Source organism: Symsagittifera roscoffensis, chromosome 1 (assembly GCF_963678635.1).
Source record: "Symsagittifera roscoffensis chromosome 1, txSymRosc1.1, whole genome shotgun sequence".
NCBI classification, from domain to species: Eukaryota; Metazoa; Xenacoelomorpha; order Acoela; family Convolutidae; genus Symsagittifera; species Symsagittifera roscoffensis.
Window position 1 is genome coordinate 77464441 of NC_087062.1, and position 24561 is coordinate 77489001.

General features: G+C 35.2%; 1 protein-coding gene across 10 annotated transcripts in view; it reads left to right on the plus strand.

Moving 5' to 3' along the window:
* Positions 1–24561, plus strand: part of LOC134849435 (myotubularin-related protein 13-like) — a 66648-nt gene that overhangs the window by 21827 nt on the left and 20260 nt on the right. For 4 of the 10 annotated variants that reach the window (XM_063866509.1, XM_063866516.1, XM_063866511.1 and 1 more), the window contains 14 exons: positions 141–313; positions 3272–3505; positions 4112–4326; positions 5090–5325; positions 6014–6037; positions 6972–7093; positions 7507–7677; positions 8015–8129; positions 8599–8801; positions 9872–9886; positions 14317–14500; positions 14727–14744; positions 21344–21474; positions 22079–22165. In XM_063866509.1, coding sequence (XP_063722579.1) covers positions 141–313; positions 3272–3505; positions 4112–4326; positions 5090–5325; positions 6014–6037; positions 6972–7093; positions 7507–7677; positions 8015–8129; positions 8599–8801; positions 9872–9886; positions 14317–14500; positions 14727–14744; positions 21344–21474; positions 22079–22165 — 1928 coding nt within the window. Of the gene's footprint in view, positions 1–140; positions 314–3271; positions 3506–4111; positions 4327–5089; positions 5326–6013; positions 6038–6971; positions 7094–7506; positions 7678–8014; positions 8130–8598; positions 8802–9871; positions 9887–14316; positions 14501–14726; positions 14745–15174; positions 15190–21343; positions 21475–22078; positions 22166–24561 lie in introns of all 10 variants that reach the window. The other 6 variants (XM_063866510.1, XM_063866518.1, XM_063866513.1 and 3 more) reach the window with 6 other exon arrangements.

Below are 24561 nucleotides of genomic sequence, written 5' to 3' on the forward strand. Positions count from 1 at the left end.
ATTGGCCAATACTACATTGTCTCGCAGATTAAAAGAATTGCTCAAAAGTTAGTTGTAATAGTCGGATGTTTTTGGCTGTAAAAATAGGAATAGGATAAACGAACAATACTTATGAAGCCTTGAGTTGTTTTTTTTTACAGTGGAGGTGGAGAGAGTGGTAGCACGGGGAGGGACGAGGACGACAGGGAAATGGGTGGGAACGAAAGCAGTCCGGGGGAGATAGAGAAGTTCCTCTCTCGCTTCGTGCAAGATGCCATGGAGAGCACAGAGTGCAGCAAGGAGTACACGGAGAAGGCATTCGCCGAACTGCACAGTAAGTTGAGATGCTTGAAGATTTTTTCACAAGTAGCCTTTAGTTGGAACTAGACTTCCTCATGGAAAACCATTTTTCTTACAGATAAGAGAGGTAAGAGCGGCGGATTCGCTCCTTGTACCGCTTACTGCTACCACTGCTTATAATGACCACCTTATCGCAATCCAATCCTGCTACCGCACAATACCTGTTTTAGTGTTGACGAACGAAATGAAAACCGTTATTTAGGTCGGGCGGTTTTTTTTCAGGAACATATAGTTTTTCTCGCTCAAATTTGAGTTATCGCGGTTTGACTGATTTCTCTGACAGTTTTTACACGAGCATGGCCTAGTGTAATAGTTTGATGCAACTTTTTTTTCCAACCTAAGTGGCAAATAAAAGCGCTACTTTTGATGGCGCTTTTGAGTTATTGGGCTGCAATAGCGGTATATTTACATGCGCTTTGACATTTGATTAGTAATAACTTAACACAATTGATGCGTTTTTAATTCATCAATTGATCCGAAAAAAGCTAGTTGTTTCATACAACAGTTTAATAAATAAAATCCCATTTCAGAAGTTTTCCAACTCGATGAACTTCTCGAGATTTTTGAAATGCATGATTCATACGCAATTGGGTGTAACACATTCTAATTACACTAGCAATTATAGTATGAGCTATCTTTTTTTCCGACCTAAGTCGCAAATATTGTTGCGATAAAATGTGTTGATTTTGAAAGAGTTCATTTTGATCAATAACCAACTATTAAGTACAGCCAATGCTAAGGATTTTAACACAGACTGTTTTTGTTCCGACTTTCGTAACGAAATTCGGAATATTTGTGCTCGGATTGTTTGCTTTCTTCAGACAAATTTCGACCTTTTAACTAGACCTTTATGACGAGTTTTTTATCATTAAAAAATTGTTGTTGTCGTGAGCCTAAATTTGGAAAGATATTTCACCTGTGATCATTTTTCGTAAAATTATGGGGGTTTAAAATTGGCCATTTTGACCAATTTGGGACAATTAACGCGAGAGATATTTCGCGCTATTAACGCGTAAGCTGAGATTTAATCCGTGCTGAGATTTAATCCGTCATAGAAATCGTTCCAAATTGGGTGAAGGAAGCTTATTTGCCATAATTGGTTTGTTACTAGGAGTGAAATTTATCACTTTGTTCTTAATATGGCGTGTGGGGGGATGATTTTCACAAAAAATCTGAAATTGAAAAAAAAATTCATTTTTTTTATTACATTTAATGTTTTTTTTAAAGATTCCATGGACGTGGTGAAGACTCTTCTATTGGTCTTGGTGATTAAGTTCGTTTGTTTTTTTTCAGGAAAGAGCCTTAGAATGCTCTCAAGTTACAGAAGTTTTTTCATACATATAAAAGACCTTATCGATGCACTTAGGTCTATATGCACTTTTTGAATTCTTTTCAAACTCATCTGCTAAAAGTTGAGAAAATTGCACTCTCCAATTACGAAAGTGGCAATGGTGCAAAACATTGTGATCGACTTCTCATTTCGGAAACGCAAAAAATTACCTTTTGACCCAATTTTTAAGACTCGGTGAACGTAGTTCAGACTCTAGAGGTCGTGACTTTTCATGTTTTTTTTCCATGAAAATTCTTAAAATCCTCTAATTTTTAACAGGTGCATTCATGCGTCTTAATGCGTTTTTGAATGCTTCAAGTTGTAAATGCAGTATTTGAGTTCAAATTAAGTTCTTATGCTAAAAGTTAAGCAGATTGTATTTCACGCTCACGTTTGATCATTTTTTTGCGGTTTGACCTATGATCTCTTATATTTTCACTTTGTTTTCTTTTGTTAAAGGAAGGCCAACTCCTTTATCGAACAGCAAAAGTGAAATGGTAACTAAAAACATGAATGACATATATTTTCCAAAAATGTCATTAGTTGTCAGAATTTCCAGCGCAATGAAAAAATAGCTATTGATCCGGTTTTCTCTTAATTATAAATAGTTTTTAAACAACTTGTTTTTACTGGTTTCCTTGTTCTGTTTTCACTTTTACAACTGCCCAATGGCTATATTTTACTTTGCGAAAGGAAAGGATAATTGATCATTGAAGTTCTATACTGATTTGAGTGCGGCGTTTACCGGATCTATACTGATTTGAGTGCGCCGTTTACCGCTACGCTACATTCAAGGATCAAAGTTAATTTTTCTGAATGTTTTTTTTTCGAGTTCGTAAGTTCTTCGAGTTTTCTTAATTTTACAGCCTTAGGGCTTAATTGCATAAGCTGAATTTCCTGCTATAGCTTTGTTTTTCTATTGGTTATTTGAACATGTGTATGAGTTAGCACAGATGTCAAATTTTATATCGAATTGAATAGATCTTCATGTGTAGCTATTAATTTTTTTCAACGGGGAGTGTATAGAAGAATAGGTTCTCGAAAGCTTGAGAAGGTTCATCGAGAATTAAGAAATGGATTGCTGAAACGGATATAAAAGATTGCTGAAAAGATTGTTTGGAAGCGTAGATTAAAATTGGTCGTGGAAAGTATGACAAGGTTTATCAAGAATTACAGAATAGATCTCAAATGTTTCTTGACCATTTAGCTTCGAAGCTTCTCTCAGCTGAGTATCAGCTGTTTTTTTTACTGCTGCCTGCCCCTGAATCGGTACCGTATAAAGAATTTGAACAAGCTTTCGGTGCCGAAAAGATTTTCGACTATAAAAACTGATTCCGATTCTTTCGAATTGCTTCTGTTTGACGTAATTGAAGTGAATCGATTCAGACAACTATTTATACCAGTTTAGAAACTGTTTCTTAATTAATAAAGCTGTTTAAGACTAGTTTGAGCTGAAGTTGCTCTCTTCCACGCTCCAAAAACAAACGACAAAAATTGACAATTATATTTTTTTTGTAAATTTTTGCAAATGTAAATGTGATCTGAGAATTTTGTAATATTTCACAGCAACTGTTTTTTCCTATTCATTTTTGTATATTGTAGATATCATGGAACAACAAGCTCAAACTCTCTCTGAAATCTACACTGCAGCCAAGGAGGGCGACGATTCTGCTTTCTATCCGCAGAAGTACAGGCCAGTGCTGTTGCCGAAGGAGGACTACATACCCACAGCTACAGAACTAGGAGGGGAAGAGGGATTGCCCATCCGCCTGCTAGCTGATGTGAAGACACTCACCAATCCACTCAATGGCGACCTGCCATATCTGCCAGCCAATGGTATACAGTTTGATTGAGGGCACATTTTTTTATGCGTGTTCCACAATAGCGTAGTGAGAAAAATTGAATTTATTACGAGTAATGAGCGTAGTGAAGACTCGTATGTGGATCTTGGTGATTTTTTTGTTTTTGTTTTTTAAGAAAAAGTCTTAAAATGCTCTAATAACTACAGATGTGCATTCATGCATTATAATGCATTTATGAGCGCACTTAAGTAATTTAATTTGTAGATTTCCCAGTTAATTTGATGAAAAAAGCAATTAAAAAGGTCCTTGAAATTCAAAGAGCTTTAAGGGCATATTTTTTCTTTTAAAACTACAACTTATCGTCTTCGTTTTTCTGACTTTAATCGTGGTGTTATTTCGAGAATATTGCGAGAGAAATTAATTCGAAGAAAAAGGGCTCTCTTTGACTATCCCCCTTCTATGGTACCTAGTAACAAATCTCCCCATCCCTATAATGATAATGATACAAATCAGCGGTTAAGAATATGAGATTTTGAAACTAGTAATGAATCTCCCCCCTTTTTGGAAAGGGGGGAATACTTGAAGAGATTCGAAAAAAGGATTCAGATTTTTTTATAAGATTGTATGTTAACTTTAACAGGCAACATCTATCTGACCAACTACAGAATCATAGTGATAGCCCACCCGAGACATGTTTTGACGTGTGACCAGCTCATCCACAAGTCCTTCCCCATTTCCATGCTGCTCAAGATGGAGAAGGTAGAGGAGAAGATCAGAGCAGACTCCACTGCGGCTACTTTAAAGGAAGTCACCTTCCACAGAAAAGTGTGGCAGTTTGTCTTCTCCAATTTCCAGGTACCAACGAAAAATGCAATACTTGTCAATGACATATTTCCAATTGTAAAAGTAGCAAATGGACTAATGGGTGTCTATTTTAGTGAAGTCTAGCTATATGTTGACTCATTGTGAATTCAAATTTTAGTGACTCTTTTACTATTCCATTCGGAAGAGTTCTGCAATTGGAGCAATGAACTGTCGTTTAAATATTGTTCCAATGGATGCTGTTGAAGAGCATTGTGATCAATCGACTGGTTTTTGAGTTTTATATGAACTGTTTTGTTCCTTATATTGATTTTCTAGACGATGGAGTTTACTTCGATGCGGTAATTGATAATGAAAGGCTCGTTGCCTTGTGGTAAAATACCGCTTTCCTTTAACGTGTTCCCAGCTTTTCAATTTTCATTGCCCATGTCTTAAGTTTTAACGACGGTTTTTTTCATATGTATGATAATGTTACAGGAACCTTATGTTCCTGATACTATGTGTCTTTTTTTCATGTTTTAGTTAGTGACATGTCCATCTTCATGAGTCGGAAATGGACATGTCACTTACTACCACTTGCTTAGCATACTTAATTCTTACCTGTCAAAACGTTACGAAAAAGCGGATGGTAAATAGTAGCCTTAAATTAAACAGGGAAGAAATTATTTACTTTAGATGCTTATTTGCAAGTTCCCTAACTCAAAAAGAGGATGCTGAGCGTCATGATGAGGCGTAAAATCATCCCGTTTTTTGCTATTTGATCGCCCGGTTGACGCTTAATATCATTATATTTCAGGTACTGCGAGTTGTATTTGACGCGGACATAGCGCCTCACATGAGCGACAAGCGAGCAGAGGCATTCGTGGACTCGGTGAAGGAGTTGCGACGATGCAGCGACAACTACGTTTACTCATTCATGCCCCCCTATCTCTTCATCTCCTCGGGTGGATGCAACGGGGGTTCGGGCAGAGAGTCGGGCTACTACGAGGGACGGGATCTCCTTCCAAATAAACCTAAGAGCAAAACGGCCAAGTTAGTTTCATCAAGCACCTGAAGCTAACTAAGTGATTTATTTTGTGAAATGGCGTCATGCCCATCAATGAGCAACTCATCTGAGCACGCTCTTAAAGTGCTAGATTCAAACAAGCAGCTACCGTGATAAAAATGCAGTAGTTCTAAAGTCATTAGTCATGGATAGTCATCTTCTGAGCAAGTTGATCTTGTTAGTGGAAAAAACTTGAGAAACCGAAACTGTGGTGCTCCGAAAGTGAGGTATCAATTCGGGAATCAATTTAAAACTCACTTTATAAAGAATACTACCTACATATTTTTTTTGCTCCGTCCCTTCTTTCTCCGCATTTATTTTGGTCTGCTTCGGTGGTGGAAATCGATTTCATCCATTTCGCTGTAGCTTTCCGCGTGCCTAGGACCTTTGGGCTTGTTACTACCTTTGGCCTTGCTTCCGTGGCGGAGATAAATGTCATCAATTTCGCCGTAGTTTAGGAACACTGCATGCCATACTATAAAATACGAGCTAGTTTTGTGTGGACGAGACCCGTTTTATGAACCCAACCAACGCAATGTAAGGGGGCTGATAAATTATGGTTGTAATCAATAGGGCCAATGATTCGAAGCAATAATGAGCCGTGCGCGAACAGTATATTGGTTTAAATTGCAAATACGAAGCATGCTCATTGGTAACATGGTTTCAATTTTACAGTACCATCCGCTCTTCAACCCTTCGGTTTGTATCACTCATTGTGACTATTAAAATACTACATCTATTAACCAGTCGATTGTCAAACATGTGTACGGTTTATTATAATATAGTTACCTAATTGAAATTAATTGTCACCCACTGGAGTCCAAATAATTAACAGCCGTAAAGCAAAGTCAGATCCCTTGATAGTGGTTTGGATCTACTTAACAATCCCCCCCCCCCCCCTATTGTATCTACTAAAGAATCTCCACCCCTTTAAATAAAAACAAAAAATTCGCACTAGAGCGTTGTATGTAAATTCGAATTTTGCTGCATTCTGATTGGTCAAAAATTCGCTGCAAGTAATCTACTTAGCAATCTCCCCCCCCCCTTTTTCTTGAAGGGTAGGATTGTTAAATAGATCCAGTGGGTTTATTGGAGATCACCTTATCGTGGGAAACTAAATGAAAATCAGATCTTTGTAAACTACATGTGATGAATACTTTTCTCGCTCATTTAAAAGCAGGTTATTTAAAAGCAGATTCCTGAAACTGCAGAAAACGTTTTAAAACCCTGATTACGCAGGTTTTAATTTTGTGCAGTTATATTTTGAACATATTAGCAAACTATAGTAATTTTTTTCGACGCTAGAATAACTAGAAAGTCATCTTGAATTTTTACTTCGAGAAGCCTTAGCTCAAATCGAACCACATGGCTATATTCTACAATATGGTTCTTTTCTTCGAAGCTTTCCAGCAAATTATAGCACCCTTTGCTCAAAATACAAAAATCACAGGGGGTGGAGGGTTTTTTTTTGGTATTAGCTTGAGGGAATGTAATGGGAAAGTGCCTATAATGGGAAAGTGCCATATTGTCGATCCTGGCTTAAGCTATTGAGCGCACAACATGCTTAGTGAGCTTTTCATGATGAATTACTAGTTTGCGACTGAATTAAGTATTTCTTGTTTTCTTACTTTAGGCTTCTCTCAGTGCCGAAGACATTGCGTACTTTTGGAGGAGGTATCAGTGCAAGCTATCATCAGCAAAAGAAGACTCTGGGTCTGACTTTAGCATCAACCAATGAGCTAGATGACGATTTTGGTGAGCATAGTAAAAATTATAGTGTGTTAATTTATAGGCCAGGACAAATGTAGGGTGTTCACATTATCAAAGAAAGTGGGTGTGGTGTGCTAATAATCAAAAAAATTTTGTAGTTTTTGAGAAAGCAACACATACAGATGCGCGATTTTTTCCAGGAATTATCAATTTTTATGAAAGAGCTCACTTGTTTTTATATCAATCAGATACCGTGCTGATTTAAATTATCCGGACAAAAGGCATAAAACTTGAAATTTAAAAAGTATTTTTTTTGTGTATAAAGCCATATTATTCGAAAGATCCAAATTTTTTAGTCGGTTTTTTCGAAAGTCCGTTTTTTTTAGTTACCTTGCGTTCATTGACTCTTTTCCAACTATCTGTTGGCTATATTTTATTGTGCGTTTGTGATGGTTTAGACAATGACGGCTTCACCATGCGTAGCTCCAACAACGGAGGCTTCCACTCGACTCAAACTCTGGAGAGACTGGAGAAGACACGTCTGGTGCAGGACTACCTCCGTCTCCATCTCGGTTCCTCCCTCGCCGACAACAACTCCACCCACACTTGGACTAAGACTGTCAAGTTAGGTGGGTCATTTTATATCATACAACGTGCAAAGGTTAGTGAAACTAACCAAATTAGCGAAATTAAGATCAAATTTATTTTTATTTTTTAATCGGCCGTTTAGAAATGACTGCGACTGGGAGTTGTTCCTAATATAAGTCGCTCATTTACTTGCAATTTTTGTGCAAAGTTTTGTTGTCCAATTTTTTGTGCAACATGCGCTATTTGCTCTATTTGTACACTAGATCTCTGAGCTTTCTAAGACGTATTAACAGAATTGTGTACAATTGGCTGGATAAAACTTTTTTTAACGAAAGTTTTGATAGTAATACGGGTGCACCAAATAATTTACTTGATTAGGCGGAAGTAGCAGTAGTCATAGTGGGGCAGGGGGAAGTGAGAAGAGACATGGTGGTGTGGGAGGCTCCGACTTCAAGATATCAGCGGTCAACTCCAAATACGACTGCTGCGAAACGTGAGTTATAAGCTGTTTAAAGTTGTGATTGACGATTTTTGTCTGGGATTGATTAACAGTATACATTTTGCTCGATCTAATTCGCAGGCATAGTCGATAATGTAGTTGTCGGCTTTTTTGACAACTTTGAGTGAATGACGATTATTGATTTTAGTACGAATTTTAATTTTTGTTTTCCTCTCGTCATTCTAAACAAAGACAGTTATATGAAATTGTTGTGGAAAACCAAAGTTTTCGGGGTCTGTGCAAGTCACAAAACCTAAATTGATTAAAGCAATTATGTAATCGCAGCAATTGGATTTTTGGTTTCTCATTGTTTATGATGACATCAGTTTTGTTCAAATAGTTAGTTTTATTCAAACTTTTTGAATTGGGCCTTGCATAAAGTCAGCGTAGCTTGATTTTAATTGATACACTTGCTGTTACTATCGGTTTCAATGTTGATTTGCTGGTGTTGAATTGGGTGTAGGTATCCGGCATCCCTGGTCATTCCGGCGGCTGTGAATGACTCCATCCTCGGTGCTGTGAAGATGTTCTACCGCACCCACCGTCTCCCAGTCGTCACTTGGAGAGACAGGAAGGGCAATGGGTCACTCCTCATCAGGGCCTCCTGCCTCATCAACTCACGCAACGTCTTCACACAGCCATTCAAGAAGACACACAACCCACAACGTCAGTTACTTAATTATACAACACATACTACAATCTATTGTCATAGTTTTCTACTGAAAATGGTTGTCACTTCGATTAGTGCAGAAGCGTTCCGGTAAAAAATTTATTCATTGAATCACGCATTTAAGTATGATAGCCAAATCCTTACATGATCGATTTTTGCAAACCCATAGTAGAAGATTCAAAGTTTGACAGAGAAGCTCAGATTCGGTTTAAGCATACTGGAAAGGAAGTATGACGAAGAAAATGATCAACATCTATAAACCGTATGAAAAAATTGAAAAATGGCGCATAATATAGCTAATTCTGAAGCCATCCATATTCTCTCTAATATGCGACGCAGAAGGGTTCAGCAAAATAAAAAGTGCTTCTGGTAGGATTTCGGTTGAGTTAAGAAATGAGGGACTGTGCTAAAGAAGCCGTAGATTTTTTCATTAAAAACATCAAATCCGTGTACGCCCCGCCCCGGCAACGGCTTTGATAACGTCCAAGTTTAGCGAAACAGGAATTCAAAAATCAATCTCTAAACCATTTCAATGCTCAAGTTAATTTCCAAATTGAATCAGCTGCATATTTCTCATAAGATAGATTTTTACATTTAAATTGATGTTCACAGACTTCTATTGATGAATCTTGCTCAGCTCTAAAATCTGCTCATGGTAGTTTGCAAATATTTTTTGTAGTTGTGTCTTATTGTTTTTTTAACTCTTTTTGCCAAGACTTTTGTTTTTTTATCCTGAATATTAATCTGGAGGATTATCACTTTATTGCATGCCTGGTCTTGATTTCTATAAAAGGCTGCAGAACGTCGAAAAACTGAAGAAAAAAACTTTATATGAACATTGATCGACTCGTGGTTAGAAAAAAGATTTAAAATTCAAAATCTATTGATTCTTCTAGTCAGTCAATTAAAGCCTTTAAGACCTTTCATTTATTGTTCGAGTGAATGAATCCAAGCTAAGTGCTTATGAAACATAACGAACGTTTTAGAAGTTGAAATTGCATCATAAAGCTGTGTAGGGTCTTGGCTCTTTTCAGAGATATCATATCTATCATGCTCACCATTTCAGATAACCGTAGGATGTGTAAGTCAACTTATCTGTCTGTTCTCATTAACCAACCAAATGTTACCTTTTCCTCATGTGCGTATTAAAAAAATGCTTGAATGTTTTTGTACTTGCGAGAACAAGTGTGTTGCACTTGGGAATTGGACTTTTTGCCCGTAAACAAATATTCTGACAAATATGTTTAAGTAGTACAACTCGTTCTACTCAACTGTGCGTCTGTGACTTCACACACAATTGCATTTTATGTACATGTTGTATTCGATATTTTTTGTTTTTTTTTTCGTCTCATTTTCTGTTGGCTAGCTTCCAATACTATGTTTGTAATGTATCTCAAGTGTTCCGAAGCTTATCTTCGTCTCTTTCATTATTTTCTTGCATAAATAAATTTTTGAAACCAATTTTTTTTAAAGTTTATCTAACTGTAGAATGACTGAGTTGGTTCGCAGCAACTCTGCCATGACAGGTCATGTTTTTCGCTGTACCGTTACTCAAAGTTGGCTCATTTTTATAATAAATAGTACCAAAACGAAAAATGAGCTTTTCTTTTGCGAGAAAAAAAATAAATGGAAAAGGTATGAAATTTCGTACATTCGTTTGAGCTTTTTGTAGTCTTGGTTTTTCTAATTTCTTATCGTAGAGCTATTTTATGCGGTTCCTTGGCCTATGCTTGCGAAATACAAATTCGGTCATGTGTCTCAATTTATTCAAAATTTATTCAGATGTTGCTTCTACTCTAAAGGTCAAAGAAAAACATCTTCTGAAAAAGCTATTTTAACGATTTTACGGCCGGAGTTTCTTGCCTCTGGGACAACATGTGATTGCTCCACCGCCGGTTAGCTTGGGCGACTAGTACAAAAAATTTTAAAAGATTTTTTTTATAACAAAGCATTGACTTTTTGTAAAACAAAGGTGTTTAAAGTATAAAACGAGCCAGTATCCCATTGCCTCATATTTGGGATCATTTGCAGCAGGTCGAAGATATATAGTTTTGGTCAATGCAGGTATAAAATGCTGCCAAGCGTTTAATTAAGAGTCATGATCGTAGTGAATACTCTCATAAAGGTCGCGATGTTTTTTAAAGTTTTTTTTAGGAAAAGTCTTCAGGCTCAAATGTGTTTCTTCGCGGGTTGATATTTGCCTTCTTTTTAAGTTTAGATTGTTTCTGTTTTTCAAAGGAAGGCTGAATCCACCATTGAAAAGCAAAAATGTAAAAGTAACTTAAAACTTGATCTACTTCTAGTTTCGAATTTTTTTTCAGATTTCCCAGCGAAATGAAAGTTTTTCTGAATGATATAGTTTTCTCAAATTTTGTTATTTCTATCAAAAATGAGTCATAATAAATTGTTCTAGAAATTCAAAGTGTTTTAAGGTCATCATTTTTTTCTTAGAAATTCAAAAGATGAGGTTATTTCAAAAAAAATAAGTCAGTATTTTTTTGGTTACCTGAATTCATTGACTTCTTTTTAACTCTCTTTTCCACTTATGTTTCTTTACGCTTGCGTTTAGCAAGGGTTATCAAATCGGACTAATATTTTTTTTTCTAGTTACCAACTAGTTAAACCAAATCAGTTGAATCAAATATATTTATCAATTGCATAAAAATTCAAATTTAACTACCGTATGCAACTCGAAATTTTGTATGTATAATTGTAGATTTCCGCTGATAATTTTCTGCCGATGACTTTTCGGCTTCATTGTCGTCAACTTAAGCTCTGTCGGTTTAGTTTCAAAATTATCTAGTTCCTGTTTGATAAAAATAAGTATAAGGGAAATATATGGATTCGATTTTTTTTGTTTTTTGGAGAGAACTCCCATTCACCTGTATGCCTGCATAATCTTCTAGTCTCTTTTTTCTTTACTTTACTTTCTACAAGCTAGCCAACAGACTGCATAAAAATGTGTGGGGGGGGGGGGGGGGATTTTTGACCCATAAATTTTTTTACTTTTTCTCAAAAACTACCCTTCCAATTTTGAGATTTTGGATTCAATTGAGAGAACAAGTCGCAAGAAGCTCCCCTGCATTAGCGATACGCGCATAAATATCGCCCTCGGAAAAGTCAAACTTTCGATTTTTTAACCGTGTTTTGGAGCTTTTTTGACTTTTCTCGAAAACTACCCACCCTAATCTTAACTTTTTGGGTTCAATGGATGGAGCAGGTTGTTGAAGCTCCCCTGCCTAAATGGAAATTTCCAAAGTTTTTAATACAAAAAATAATGGCCCTCGGAAAAGTCAAAACTTGATTTCTGGACCGTTTTTTCCAAGTTTTTGACTTAAATCGAAAACTACTCTTCCAAATCTGAACTCAGGGGATCAGTGGAGAGAATAGGTTAATTGAATCCTCCGTGCATAAACGGCTCTGCCCAATTTGTTGACATAAAAATTTATGGCCCGCTGAAAAATCAATTGTTGACTTTTTTGAACACTTTTTTGAATTGTTGACCAATTTTTAAAATTTTTTTTTTTAATTTTCGTGGAAACTACCCTCCTAAATCTGAGTTTTTGTTTTCAATCGAAAGGTACTGTGGAACGCTCCCTTGCTTAACCGGCTCTGCCTATTAAAAGAAAAGTTATGACCTAAGGAAAAGCCAAAATTGTGATTTTTTAAACCGTTTCTGCAACTTTTAAAACTGCCCTCCTAAATCTGAGATTTTCGTTTCATTAGAGAAGCGAGTCGTGAGAGAAGCTTGTTTGCATTAACAGCTACGCCCAAATGGCTTTTACACCAGAAGTAATGGCCCTCGAGATGTCAAAATTTTGATTTTTGACCGTTTTTGAAACTTTTTGACATCAGTTCTCGAAAGCTACCCTCCTAAATCTGAGGCGGCAAAAACTTGTTGTCATAATTGCACCTAGATTAGTTTTTGGTCCTATTCCCCGCTTTTTGCCTTTTAAGATTTTGTATTTTCAGTATTTTCAAAGTAATAATTTTTTGACCTATTTTTTAGTTAAAAATAAGCTTTCAAATTGTGAATTGTGCAGTTTTTGCTATTTTCGATTTCTTCTATTGCTCATTTTCATGTCAGCACTTATTCTTAGAAAATAGCTAACAATTATTTCCAGGATTATTGGATATCGGCTTCAATTCTATCGGCCTTTTTACCGATTTTCTTCTTAAAGTGTAGTACATTTCAGATCGATAAGAATCTAACACTAATTTTCGACTGCCAGAATTCAACACCACTAGGACTTCTTTGAAACACAAATTCAAACACGTAAAATTGCTTTTTTGTTTTTGAACTTTTAAAAAGTTTTTCCACTTTCTTCTTCAATGGTAGCATTGTTCGAAGTTCTGTTTGCTAATGCTTTTAGCGTCATGGTGCACTCATCCTATATTTATTGTATCGCAAGTGGTGCGAAGCTCAGCTTCGCCTCTGTGTACAAATTCAAAAGTTAAGTTTTTTGTTTGCTTGCGCTCATGTTTCTTTTTCAACTGTTTATTGACTAGGTTTTAACAGTTGCAGTCATATTTCAGTTGATTATATTCTGTTTTGGCAATCTGTCATTTAGCTATTTATAACGATTCGATCAGAATCAGTCCTTTGTATTTTTTGTTCCGACCACTGAAAGAATAGAGGAACTATGTCTTTGGGCGTGTTTTAGTTTTTCTTCTATTTTTCCACTCAAAATCAGGTATTACAAACGTTTATCAAATTGGATTGAGTGATATATCGTATTAAGGACCCCTCTATCGTGATTCGAACGAATCAAAAATTTTCAGAAAGTATTTTCAGTGTCGAGGAAAACCCGTTAACTTCTTAGCGTAAATCGAGCGAGGAAAGCAAGTGAGAAGGTGTCATTGTTGGAAAGGCTTGCGTTTATGCCGTGAAAGTTTAACTTTTTACTCAAAAAATAAAAATACATTTTTTCTAAAATTCTTTAACTTTTCGCAGGTTTTTATTGCGTGGTAAACGCAAAATGAAGCTCCTTAAACTGAAATTCCTGGAGTAAAACTAAAATTTTGAAAATGTTCCTGCTCCAATACATCGCTTGCTTTACTCGCTCGCTCGAGATTGCGCTGAAAAGCTAACCGGTTTTCTCTACTGAGAATACTTTCTTAAATTTTTCGTTCGAATCACGATTGGAAGGGCTATAATACGATATATCACTCTATCCTGAATTCAACTGTTAACAATTTTTATTTATTTTCTAACGCTCCAAATTAATTTTTCAAGGATTCTTTCCTCTCATCCTACTACGCACAATAAACTACAAATTTGGAGAGAAAAAATGATTTCTATTTTTAAGGTTTTAGTCGTCGAACTTTCTGTGCTAATTGCACAGAAACCAGCTACTGTTTGAACGTTTTAGAATTTTTAAAATTGTTAGTCTAGCTGTAACCGATGCGAGAAAGTAGTCAATTTTAGTTTATCTTGCGAAAAGTTGAAGTTAAATCAGTTTAAATGTTTTTTGTGTATTGGTGCCTTTTTGCAGTGTTTTCTTTATTTAGCAGTGCAGAGTGCGCACGAAGGCTACCCAGTTGGGGGCGGTGGAGGAGGGGGAGGTGCGGGTGCAACTAAGGAGTTCCGCGAGTACATCAGAGCACTATTGGATGTGATCCCTAAGCCTAGTGGCTGGATCGAATGTGGACTTGCCTCCCCCAATCCCGTCAAAAGGTCCTCACGCTCATCCAGGTAATCAGAGTCATGAACATTAGATTGCAACGTTAAAACGGGCTTTTTAAGTTTAATTTTATTGTAGCATGTACACTCTATTTAAAAATGGAAAATCAAAATAGAGTTTTTCAAAAACGTTTCTTGTGTAAGCAAGGCAGAATTCAGATGGGATTGAAAGTTAATCGTTTATATCGACAGTCCTGAACTCTTAAATCATTAAGTTGATTAGTTTGGCATGTTGTAGGAATTTGATAGAACTGCAGTAAGTGTATCTGTTAAGGGGCTAGGAAATTGAGTATACGGGCTATTGAAGCTACACTTTTTGATGCTACTTCGGTCGAAGAGAAGAAGCTGAAAATTGGCAAGTCGTTATTGCTTGCTCCGATACGCTTAACTTCGACACTCTATTAAAATTGGGGTTTATTGCACCTAATTGAGGTTGCTATGTGTAGAAATTCAACAAAGATTAATGCTAGGTTAATTTTGTTTTCTGCAGTTTGAGTCAGCAATGTTTTTTTTTGTCCGTGATCTTAATGTGTGGGTTCACGATTGTAGGTACTCTATCACCTGTATACTCAATTACCGGTACCCAGCTGTCAAGTGTGCTGCTATCCCTCTCCTGCTGCTGTTCCAGTGTTGTTGTATTTTAATAGCCAAATTACAAGTTAATGTGACCTCTCTTTGGGTTTCAGTTTTGATCTTTGTGGGTACGTTGAACTCTAACGCTCATTCAAAATCAATCAAAGACTGAAATCGAATCAACACTAAACATTTCACATTAAATCACGCACATTAACTCATAGTGCAAACTAGGGGCGGATCTACTCTTTTCTTCAGGGAGGAATCGTGCGAAAATTTGGTAGACGTTTTTTGTTCGACCATAAATAATTCATGATCTCTTGTGAAAGAAATGAAAGAATTTTCGTGGTTGGCCAACGTAAAATGGACGCCATTGAATAGTACTTAACGGTGGACCCTTTGGGTAGTGAGGGTGTCGGGTTCCCCCAAATTCGCCCCTATTGCAGTTAAAGGAAGTATTGGGTTTTCTCATTGCAGAACAAATCCGCCCATTCAAGATTTTATAATTGCGTTAAACTAACTAAATTACTGTTCAGATTTTGACAACCCAGTTCTAATTGGCGAATGAGTTTTCTGCCACTCGTTTCTTCTGTCAATTTGTAATCCCTCACGGCAAAGTGATATTGGATTTTCCTCAAGTAATGAACTGTTGCTGGAAAAGATAGATGAAAATATCTCATGAAAAAAAAATAGATCTTTCTCATCAACAGTTCATTTAAATTAATAGGAAGCATTTTTGTGACTTGTGAATTTTTATCACCATTTAGGAAGCCTTGTTTTTGTTCCTCAAGGAAATGTGGGGACAGATTTTGCCCCTGGACAATAAGTTCGTTTTCGCTGGATACAGTGGAAAGGTTTGTGGCGTAGAGATAGTCACTCGATTGAACTCAAACCGTCAAATGAAATTTGGCAGAGGAATCAATATTGGCTATCATATCAATTAAATGGATGACGATCGTTCTCAGTCCAAATGTAGATGAAAGATGTAGACGTCTTTGTAACGATTTTTCCATTAAATTAAGTTATTAAGCCTCTATGAAAGCTATGAACCCACTTATTTTGGTCGTAGCACGTAAATCGGACGGAATGAAAATATTTGATGCGCAAAGGTAAAAAAAAGGTTACTCCAATGAATTCGCAGTTTTTTTTACATATTTCTTTGGTATATTTTTTTGAATTTTCGACTTCGTCGCTTTCGATTTTCTTTTTGTCGGCTTAGCTTACGCTTTGATTTTACTGAAAATATTTGATGCGCAAAGGTTAAAAAAAAAGGTTACTCCAATGAATTCGCAGTTTTTTTTACATATTTCTTTGGTATATATTTTTTGAATTTTCGACTTCGTCGCTTTCGACTTTCTTTTTGTCGGCTTAGCTTACGCTTTGATTTTACCATCCAACTAAATCGCTTTTTTGAACTTCAGCTTTTTTTAGAATATAGTTGCTTTAGTGCTATGATTTACCTCTACTGTTTCTTTGTAATTTTTTAAACCTTGTAACCTTGACAGCCTATATATATTTTTTTTTATTAAAAACTTCATTCTACCCAAATGATTTCGGCCTTAATTCTATTTGCTTAGTGACCTATTTTCGAGTTATTTCAATGGAAACATATTTTTAATGCTCATCTGTGGGCTGAACAAAATGCTCAACATCATAATAGAAATTATAATTTAAATTTTTCATAACAGCAATTTTTTTGTCACCTTTGTTTTCTTTTTTTTTTCGGCTTGATAGTTTTCGGTCTATATTATATCGGCTTATCGGCCTCATATTGCGTGCTTCGACGAGCGAAAAAAGTGTGTGTGTATGTGCAGGTCTGTGTTTTGAGGGCCAGGGGGGCTTAATAATTTCTTATCAGTCTTTTTTTTTTTTCGTTTTTTTTTTGGGCTGCGTAGGTTTTGGGCTATATTATATCAGCTTAGTTGTCTCAATATTTCATTTAACGAGCAAATAATGTGTTTTGAGGGCGACGGGGACTTTTCATATGTCTTAAATCTTGTTGAATTTTTTCGGCTTAAAAGGCGTCTGCCATGGTGTTTGTTACCGCTTGGGAAATTATCTTCCGATGCTAGTTTCACATTCTATTGTCTCGGCATGTTTTTGTTTCAAAACTAGCCTTAGATCTAATCTGGTTTTTTTGACGTTTTCGATATTTTTGTGTTGTATAGCAAGTGGTTTGAAGCTCAGCTTAGCCTCTGTGTAAATTTGTGTGCGTGTTCATGAGATTGATTCTAAATGAACGAATGAAATATTTACCGGGCAACTACTCTAAAGACTAGTAAACCAGCTGTTTGCGTACAAGATGCATTGTGTAATTGATTTGCAACAATTTTTCCTCAATCAAGTTTCCACGAATAATTTTTTATTGGGCAATCGGGTTTTCTGTATAAAAGTAATATTTCCCTTTGCCCGTTTGTTGTAGATGTTAAGCTCATCTGGCAAAATAAAAAAGATATCCGAAGCTGGAGAAACTCTTCTTTTGATATTTGTAAAATTTCTTAAGCTATAAAAGATGAATAAAAACAAGGATAGCTGGTTGCTGTGCAAATAGCACAGTATGTTCCTATCATAGTCTTAAAAGAAACAAATTAGTTCCGTTTCTTCTGTGTGGTGCGATGAAAGATCTGAACGAAAACAATCGAAATTCGAAATTCATAGTCAAATAGGCGAATTGGGAAATTATTTTTGTAGAAAATGTCTAGAAACACGTAAAAAATTCACGAATTAAAAATTTTAAAATTCCTTGATTTAAAAATGTAGAAAACGTTTGATTTTTTGAAGTTTGCCGAAATGGCGTTTAAAAACTTCAAAAACTAACTTTACTCGAGCAAAACCAAATTTTCACGACTTGAGATAAGTTTAAATGAGCTATTGTACGCCTGCATGCTCACCTTATAGCTCGAAATTAGACCAAAAATCGAAAAAAAAATTCGACACTTAAGTTTTTTAATTTAGTTCGAATCACGACTGAAAGGGTTTTAATATGATAAAATTATGAAAGTAAAATTACGCTCTCCTATTAAGAAAGCGTAAAATTGCGCGAAAAATTGTTCACGAATTTGAAAGTGGATTTTGATTTCCCAGCGGACTAAAAAGTTTCAGTCATTTCCGTTTTCTCAAATTGAGTATGTTTTATGAAAAGCCAATCAGTAAATAATGATGAAATTTAAAAAGCTTCAACGCAATAAAATTCTCCGGACTTGAAAATACTGAAACAAAAGGCAGTCATTGACTTTTGTACAGCTTTTTTTGGTTTTTAATTAAGAATTTTAACAGCATTTGCAACTCGAATTGATTAAATGGAACCAGATCTAAACTACATTTTATTATTGGTTATAAATTAGATATTTTATCACTATAAAGTATTTAATATTAACCAATCATGTAATTTCAGCACCAGAGAGATTTGAATTTAACTTAGAAATTAGTTACCTCTCCAAGAGACCTTTTGGCAATCGCAATAAGCCAGTATACTCTAGATCTATTGAGCCTAGCAGAGACTAGTTAAACACCCTGAGACTAGAAGATATAAGAGTAAGATTAAGATCGGTATTAGACTAAGAAGTTGCACGAATCTATCCGGCCGAAAATAAGATAGCGTGACGAGCAGACGGTGTACCCTATCCGAAATTACTCTATGAGTTAAACCTCGAACATAACTCATAAAGCTAAAAATCATCTCACGTATTTTTAAGATTGGAACGCCGAGTTGTAATGTGTGACAGTAAAAAGTTTTGCAGTATGGTTGTAGGAATAGAAACAGCAAGATATTTGATGCGCTCGAAAAGGCTTAGCAATCAGGCGCGGCATGGATGTTCTCTAGCAAGGGGATTTTTTCAATAATTTTCGAAAAGTCTTTCGGCTTTTTTCTTGAAGCACTCTTGAAACTATATAAAGGCCCTAGTTCGCTACTAAAAAAATTCTGCGCCGCTGGTGAATTTAGAACTAAAGCGTCAAACAAGCCGTTTATGGTTATTCTTTTTGAACGCTTTTAACAAAAAATTACTTATTTATTCCCGACAATTTTTTTTTACATATTGGCGCTCAAGGCTGTTGAAAATTTTAAGGCTTGATTGGTCAAACATTTAATAATTAAAATAAGCCTGAAAGTTATCTTCTTTTTAACAAAGTAAATAAGCCTTTGAGTGTAAAATAAGCCTTTATTAGACGTAATAAGCCTTTGAGTGAATGCCTTCTCCACCTTTGAATCTGCTACTGCATCAAAGAGCTTAAAGGTGTTTTTTTTCTATGAAAAACTCGTAAAAAGATGTTTCTTTTTGTTCAAGTAATTAAATTGTAAGAGTCAATGAAAGAATCGAAGACAATAATTAAAAACGTTTGGTATTTTTGTTTGTTTTATATTTTGATTTTATTTTTTATCGGTTTGACTTTCGATTTCTTTTTATGTTTAGTTCTTTTCCCTTGTTAAGAGCAATGAACGTGGTGAAGACTCTTAGATAGGTCTTGCTGATTTTTTGTTTGTTTTTTTTTAGGAAAAATTCTCAAAATATTGATGCACCTAGGTATAATCCAATTTTTTAGTTCAATTTAAATTCATCTGCTGAAAGTGACGTACATTGCTCTCTCCAAAAACGAACGTGGAAATGGCGCGAAACGCGTGAACGATTTCTAGCTTCGAAAGTGGGATTTTTAAGACTTCCAGCGGAATAAAACTTTACCAATTGATCCAGTTTTCTCAATTTGTTCATGTTATCAAAAAACGCCAATCATAAATTGTTTTTGAAGTTCAAAGAGCTTAAAGGGCATCTATATTTTTCGAAAGTTGAGATTTTTTCAAGAAAGTCAGTGTTTTTTTATGTTTACCTGCGTTCATTACTCTTTTCCAATCTTCGATTGGCTATGTTTGAAAAAAAGGCACTCTCCACTATCGAGCAGCAAAAGTGTAAAAGTCACGTAAAACTTGATTGACTTCTAATTTCGAAAATCCAATTTAATTATTAGATTTCCCAGCTAAATAAATTGTTTACTAATTGATCCAATTTTCTCAATTCGAGTTTATTTTATCAAAAAGTGCCATTTTATTAAGTTTTTTTGAAGTTTAAAGAGCTCAAAGGTCACCTTTTTTTTCGTTGAAATTCGAAAGTTGAAGTTTTTCTTATAAAAGTCTGTCAGTTTTTTTTTCTTGCGTTTAATTTTTGTTCGGGTATTTTTTTTATTTCCTTTTTCTTCCGCTTGATAGGTTCCGGCCTAATTGCCTCTTATTGCGTCTTTTGGCAGGCGAAATTTTTTCAAGCGTATTTTGAGGCTGAGGAAGACTTAATACTACTTTTTATTACTCAAGAATTTTTTTGAATTTTTTCCGGCTTCGTTTTTAATTTTTCTTTTTGTTTTCGGCATGATAGGTTTTTGCCTATATGAAAGCGCCTTAGTAACCTCATATTGTTTCATTTGACAAGCAAAGAAAGTTATGTGTTTGTGTTTTGAGGGTGTGAATTCATTTTGATAAATCTAGTTTTTCGATTTTTTTCGACCCTTGTAAATTCGAAAGCTTGAGATTTTTTCAATTTTTTTTTTGCTTAGTGTTTTTTTTTGTTTATTTGCGTTCATTCACTCTTTTCCAACTGTCTGTTGGCAGATTTTTCTTGTAAGATTTAGCTGAGATTTTTTCAAAAATTTAAGTCAGTATATTTTTATTGTTTATTTGTGTTCATTCACTCTTTTCCAACTGTCTGTTGGCTATTTTGGTATTTTTCAGAATAAACTTGTTCACGCTCAAGTTTGATTTTCCGCGGTTGGACTTTTATTTATTTTTAATTTCAGTTCGTTAATTTTGTTAAAAAGAAGGTAAACTCCACAATAGAACAGTATAAGTCTAAAGGTCACAAAAAGGTCAAGAAAGTTGGCTGTTGTGAAATGGAATGATAACAGGTTCTTGAAGCTTTATTTTTCGAAAGTTGAAAATAACGTCAATCATTATTTTCTTTTGCCATAAGTTCAGTGACACTTTTTCAACCGAATCTGGCTGTGTGTACTAATTACGAAAGTCATTATCGTAGTCACTGTTGAATAGTTGGCAGTTACTCTGTGAACCTCTTTCTGAGTGGCTCTTCTTGATCTTTTCTGCAAGTGGTGCTAAGCTTGTCTTGAACCGTGGTTTAGATATCGTAGTTTTAGGGAATTAGCAAAATTGCCGCCATAACCACTAAAAATCGATGAAAATTATGATGCAACTGGCCAATTTAGAAAATTGATGTTGTTACGCAGCTGTGTTTAAAGTGGTTTTAAATAAGCAGTTTGATCTATTGATTGTGTTCTGTGTAGTCGGACATCAAGTGAGTTCATGGGAGGCCACGGAAGCTATTCGAGTAGTCCGAAGAAGCACGGGAGCAAGATGTCCAAATTGGCCAACAGAGTCACCCACAATCTGGGCACCCTCACTCAGGGCTTCGGAGGCTAGTAGCTACTTTAAAAAAAAAATCTGTAATTTTGTTTTGTTTTGACGATAGGTTTAGAATTGAATAAAGGGCTTGCTTTATAATCAGTTAGATTGAGTTTTAGTGTTTTATAACATATGTTCATGTTTAAAAAGGGTAATTGCATTTGTAAAATGCTGGGATGGCTCGAACCCGCTTTTGCACTGACTGCTTGTATGCGGAAGAGTCCTTTGTGGCTGACCTGATTTCAAATAGCCTGTAGAAAATTTTTTGTTTGATGGAGGCTAGCTGTTTCTAGTATTTTCTATGTCAAAAGATTTTCGAAAGACTTCTTTTTTTACTTTTATTTTAGTTGATCCTTTTTTAGTGTTTTACCATCTTCTTGTCAGATTTTTGGTGAACAGACCTTCTCTAGAAATCACAATAATTAATATTTGAGAAAGCGACATGATATAAACTTGCTGCATTCTCTCAATTTTACTCTTCAGATTATTGGATGTCTCAATTTGTCGTGTAGAAATATCCCATCACTTTAGACATAGTTTTATAATCTGTCTTTATGAAAGAGAGAAGTAGTTAATTTGCCTTTGTGTAATTGTGTTTAATGATTTATTGATGACAGGAGGTAAATTGGGATCCTCTCCGAAGACGCTTTCTGTACCCAAGCGGCTGTTTATGGTCGGAACTAGTAACAACAATAGTTCTAGTAGTAAGTAGACTAAACCACTGCAATTGAATTGCAATTCAGTGTTAGATTGAAATGCGTGCAATTCTTAGAATCCTGCACTGTAGCTCTGAAATAAATGCAAAGCGACTATACTCCCATGGCAGAAGGACCAAATGAGGAAACTTTCCAAGCCTTTAACTTCGGAAACTGTTTGATTTAACCGTTGAATTCCAATTGGCTCATGTACTCTTTAATTCGGTACGATTGCCACGAGGGAGTTGATAATTCAAATGCAAATGTTTGTTGTTGCTATCCTTCTGTGTTGCTTGGCCTGGGTCTTGTTAGTGGGTTTGGTGTGACAATATTTCTATCATAAAATTCTGAATCTTGATGTTTTTTTCAGGAAATTTGATTTTGCGCGGCTTGACTTTGAATTTCGTTTCAATTTCAGTCAATTTCTTTGTTGAAAGCAAGGCAAAATCAACTATCGAACCTTAAGAGTAATGATCAGAGTGAAGACTTTTAAATAGGTCTTGGTGGGTTTATTTTTCACGAAAAAGACTTAGAATGCCCTCATTACTACATAAGCATTCATACATATTCATGCATTTATGTATGCACTTAGAAATATATGCACTTTTTGAGTTCATTTGAAATTCATCTGCGGAAAATTACGTAAATAGAACTCTGCAATTGCGAAGGTGGAAATGGCGCAAAAAACGTGAGCGATTTCTAGTTTCGAAAGTGGATTTTAATTTATAGGTTTTCCAGCGGAATAAAAACTTAGCGTATTCATCCAGTTTTCTCAATTTTGTTTAATTTTATCTGAAATGCACCAATTTTAAATCGTGCTTGAAGTTTGAAGAGCTTTCATGGCATATATTTTTTCTTTAAGTTTTGATTTTTTTTTTCAAAAAAACAAGTCCGTTTTTTTCCTTGCGTTCATTCTCTTTTCCAGCTGTCAGTTGAATATGTCTTGGATTATGATTAAATTTTTCAAAAAACAAGTCAATTTTTCTCGTTATTAGCGTTCTTTACTTTTTTTCCAATTGTCAGTTGATTATGTCTTGGATTTTAATTTTCAGGTTTTCAGTTGAATAAAAAAGCTTTTTGATCCAGTTTTCTCAAATTGAAGTTTTTTCAAGAAAGGGTCAACCATGAATAGGTCTTTAAAATCAAAGAGCGCTAAGGCCCTATATTTACAAGAAAAAAATTTTTAATGACTTTTTTTCCAAAACAAGTGATTTTTTTGTTTCGTTGCATTCGTTGATTCTTATTCAACTATAAGCAACATGTCTGATATTTATAAACATGTCTAACATAAGCAACATGTATGTTTTGACATTAATTTTTGGCTCTCTGGATTTCAAGCTACGTATTTCGGCTTGTAACTGCTACATATTTTTTTTCCAAATACTAGGTTAACGATTTTCATTTTTCTTCTCGTCGTTTTCCACACAGATTCAACTTAGTTCAAGACCAAGGTATTAAAATTTTAGTAAAGGTGGTTTTTAAATTTTTTAGACTGGGCTTTTTGTCACATTTTTGACAGCTAGCTTGCCTTGCTTTGTATGTGTTGTATCGTAAGTGGGGCGAAGGTCAGTGTCGCCACTGTGTTCAGTTTTGAGTTTTCCGATCGGAATAAAAACCATTGAAACAGTTTTTGTCAAGAATGTGTCAGCCATGAAAGACCATGAACATTTTACGTGATATTTTTTCGTCGAAATCCAAAATTTGCGTTCTTTTTCAAAATTCTAAAGAAGCTTCCACCTTTTTTAAGAGCAATGAACGTAGTCAAAACTCTTATATTTGTCTTGGCGATTTTTTTTTGTTTTTTTTTTTCTCAGGAAAAGACTTAAAAATATATTTACGCTCAATTTTGATTTTTTTATATGGGTTTTGATATCTTTCTAATTTCACTTCGTTTCCTTGTTAAGGGAAGGCGAACTCCACTATAGAACAGCAAAAATGTATAGGTCGCAAAAAACGTGATCGACTTCTATTTCAATAATGGAATTCAATTTGTCAGATTTCCCATCGAAATGAAAATTTTACCTATTGATCCAGTGTTTGCCATTTGGGTTTTTTGTCAATTTTATCAAAAAAGCAGGAATCTCAAATTGTTCGTGAAATTCAAAGAGCTTTAAGGGAGTATATTTTTCTTAAGATCGATAGCTGAAGTGTTTTTCAAAAGGCAAGTCAGTTTTAGTCGTTACCTGGCGTTCATTACTCTTTCCAGCTGTCATTTGGCTATTTTTCTATTTTAGATCTTCTCGGCTTATTGCTTAAACCTCTTTTGTCAGAATTTCACGATGGACACTTATTCTGTAACAAATCGTCTTAGATTCAATTGGACGCTATTTGAAATTCATTAAAGTCCTGATACGGATATAGTTTCGAAATCGGAATTTTCAGATTTCCAAAATTTGTTCGAGAAA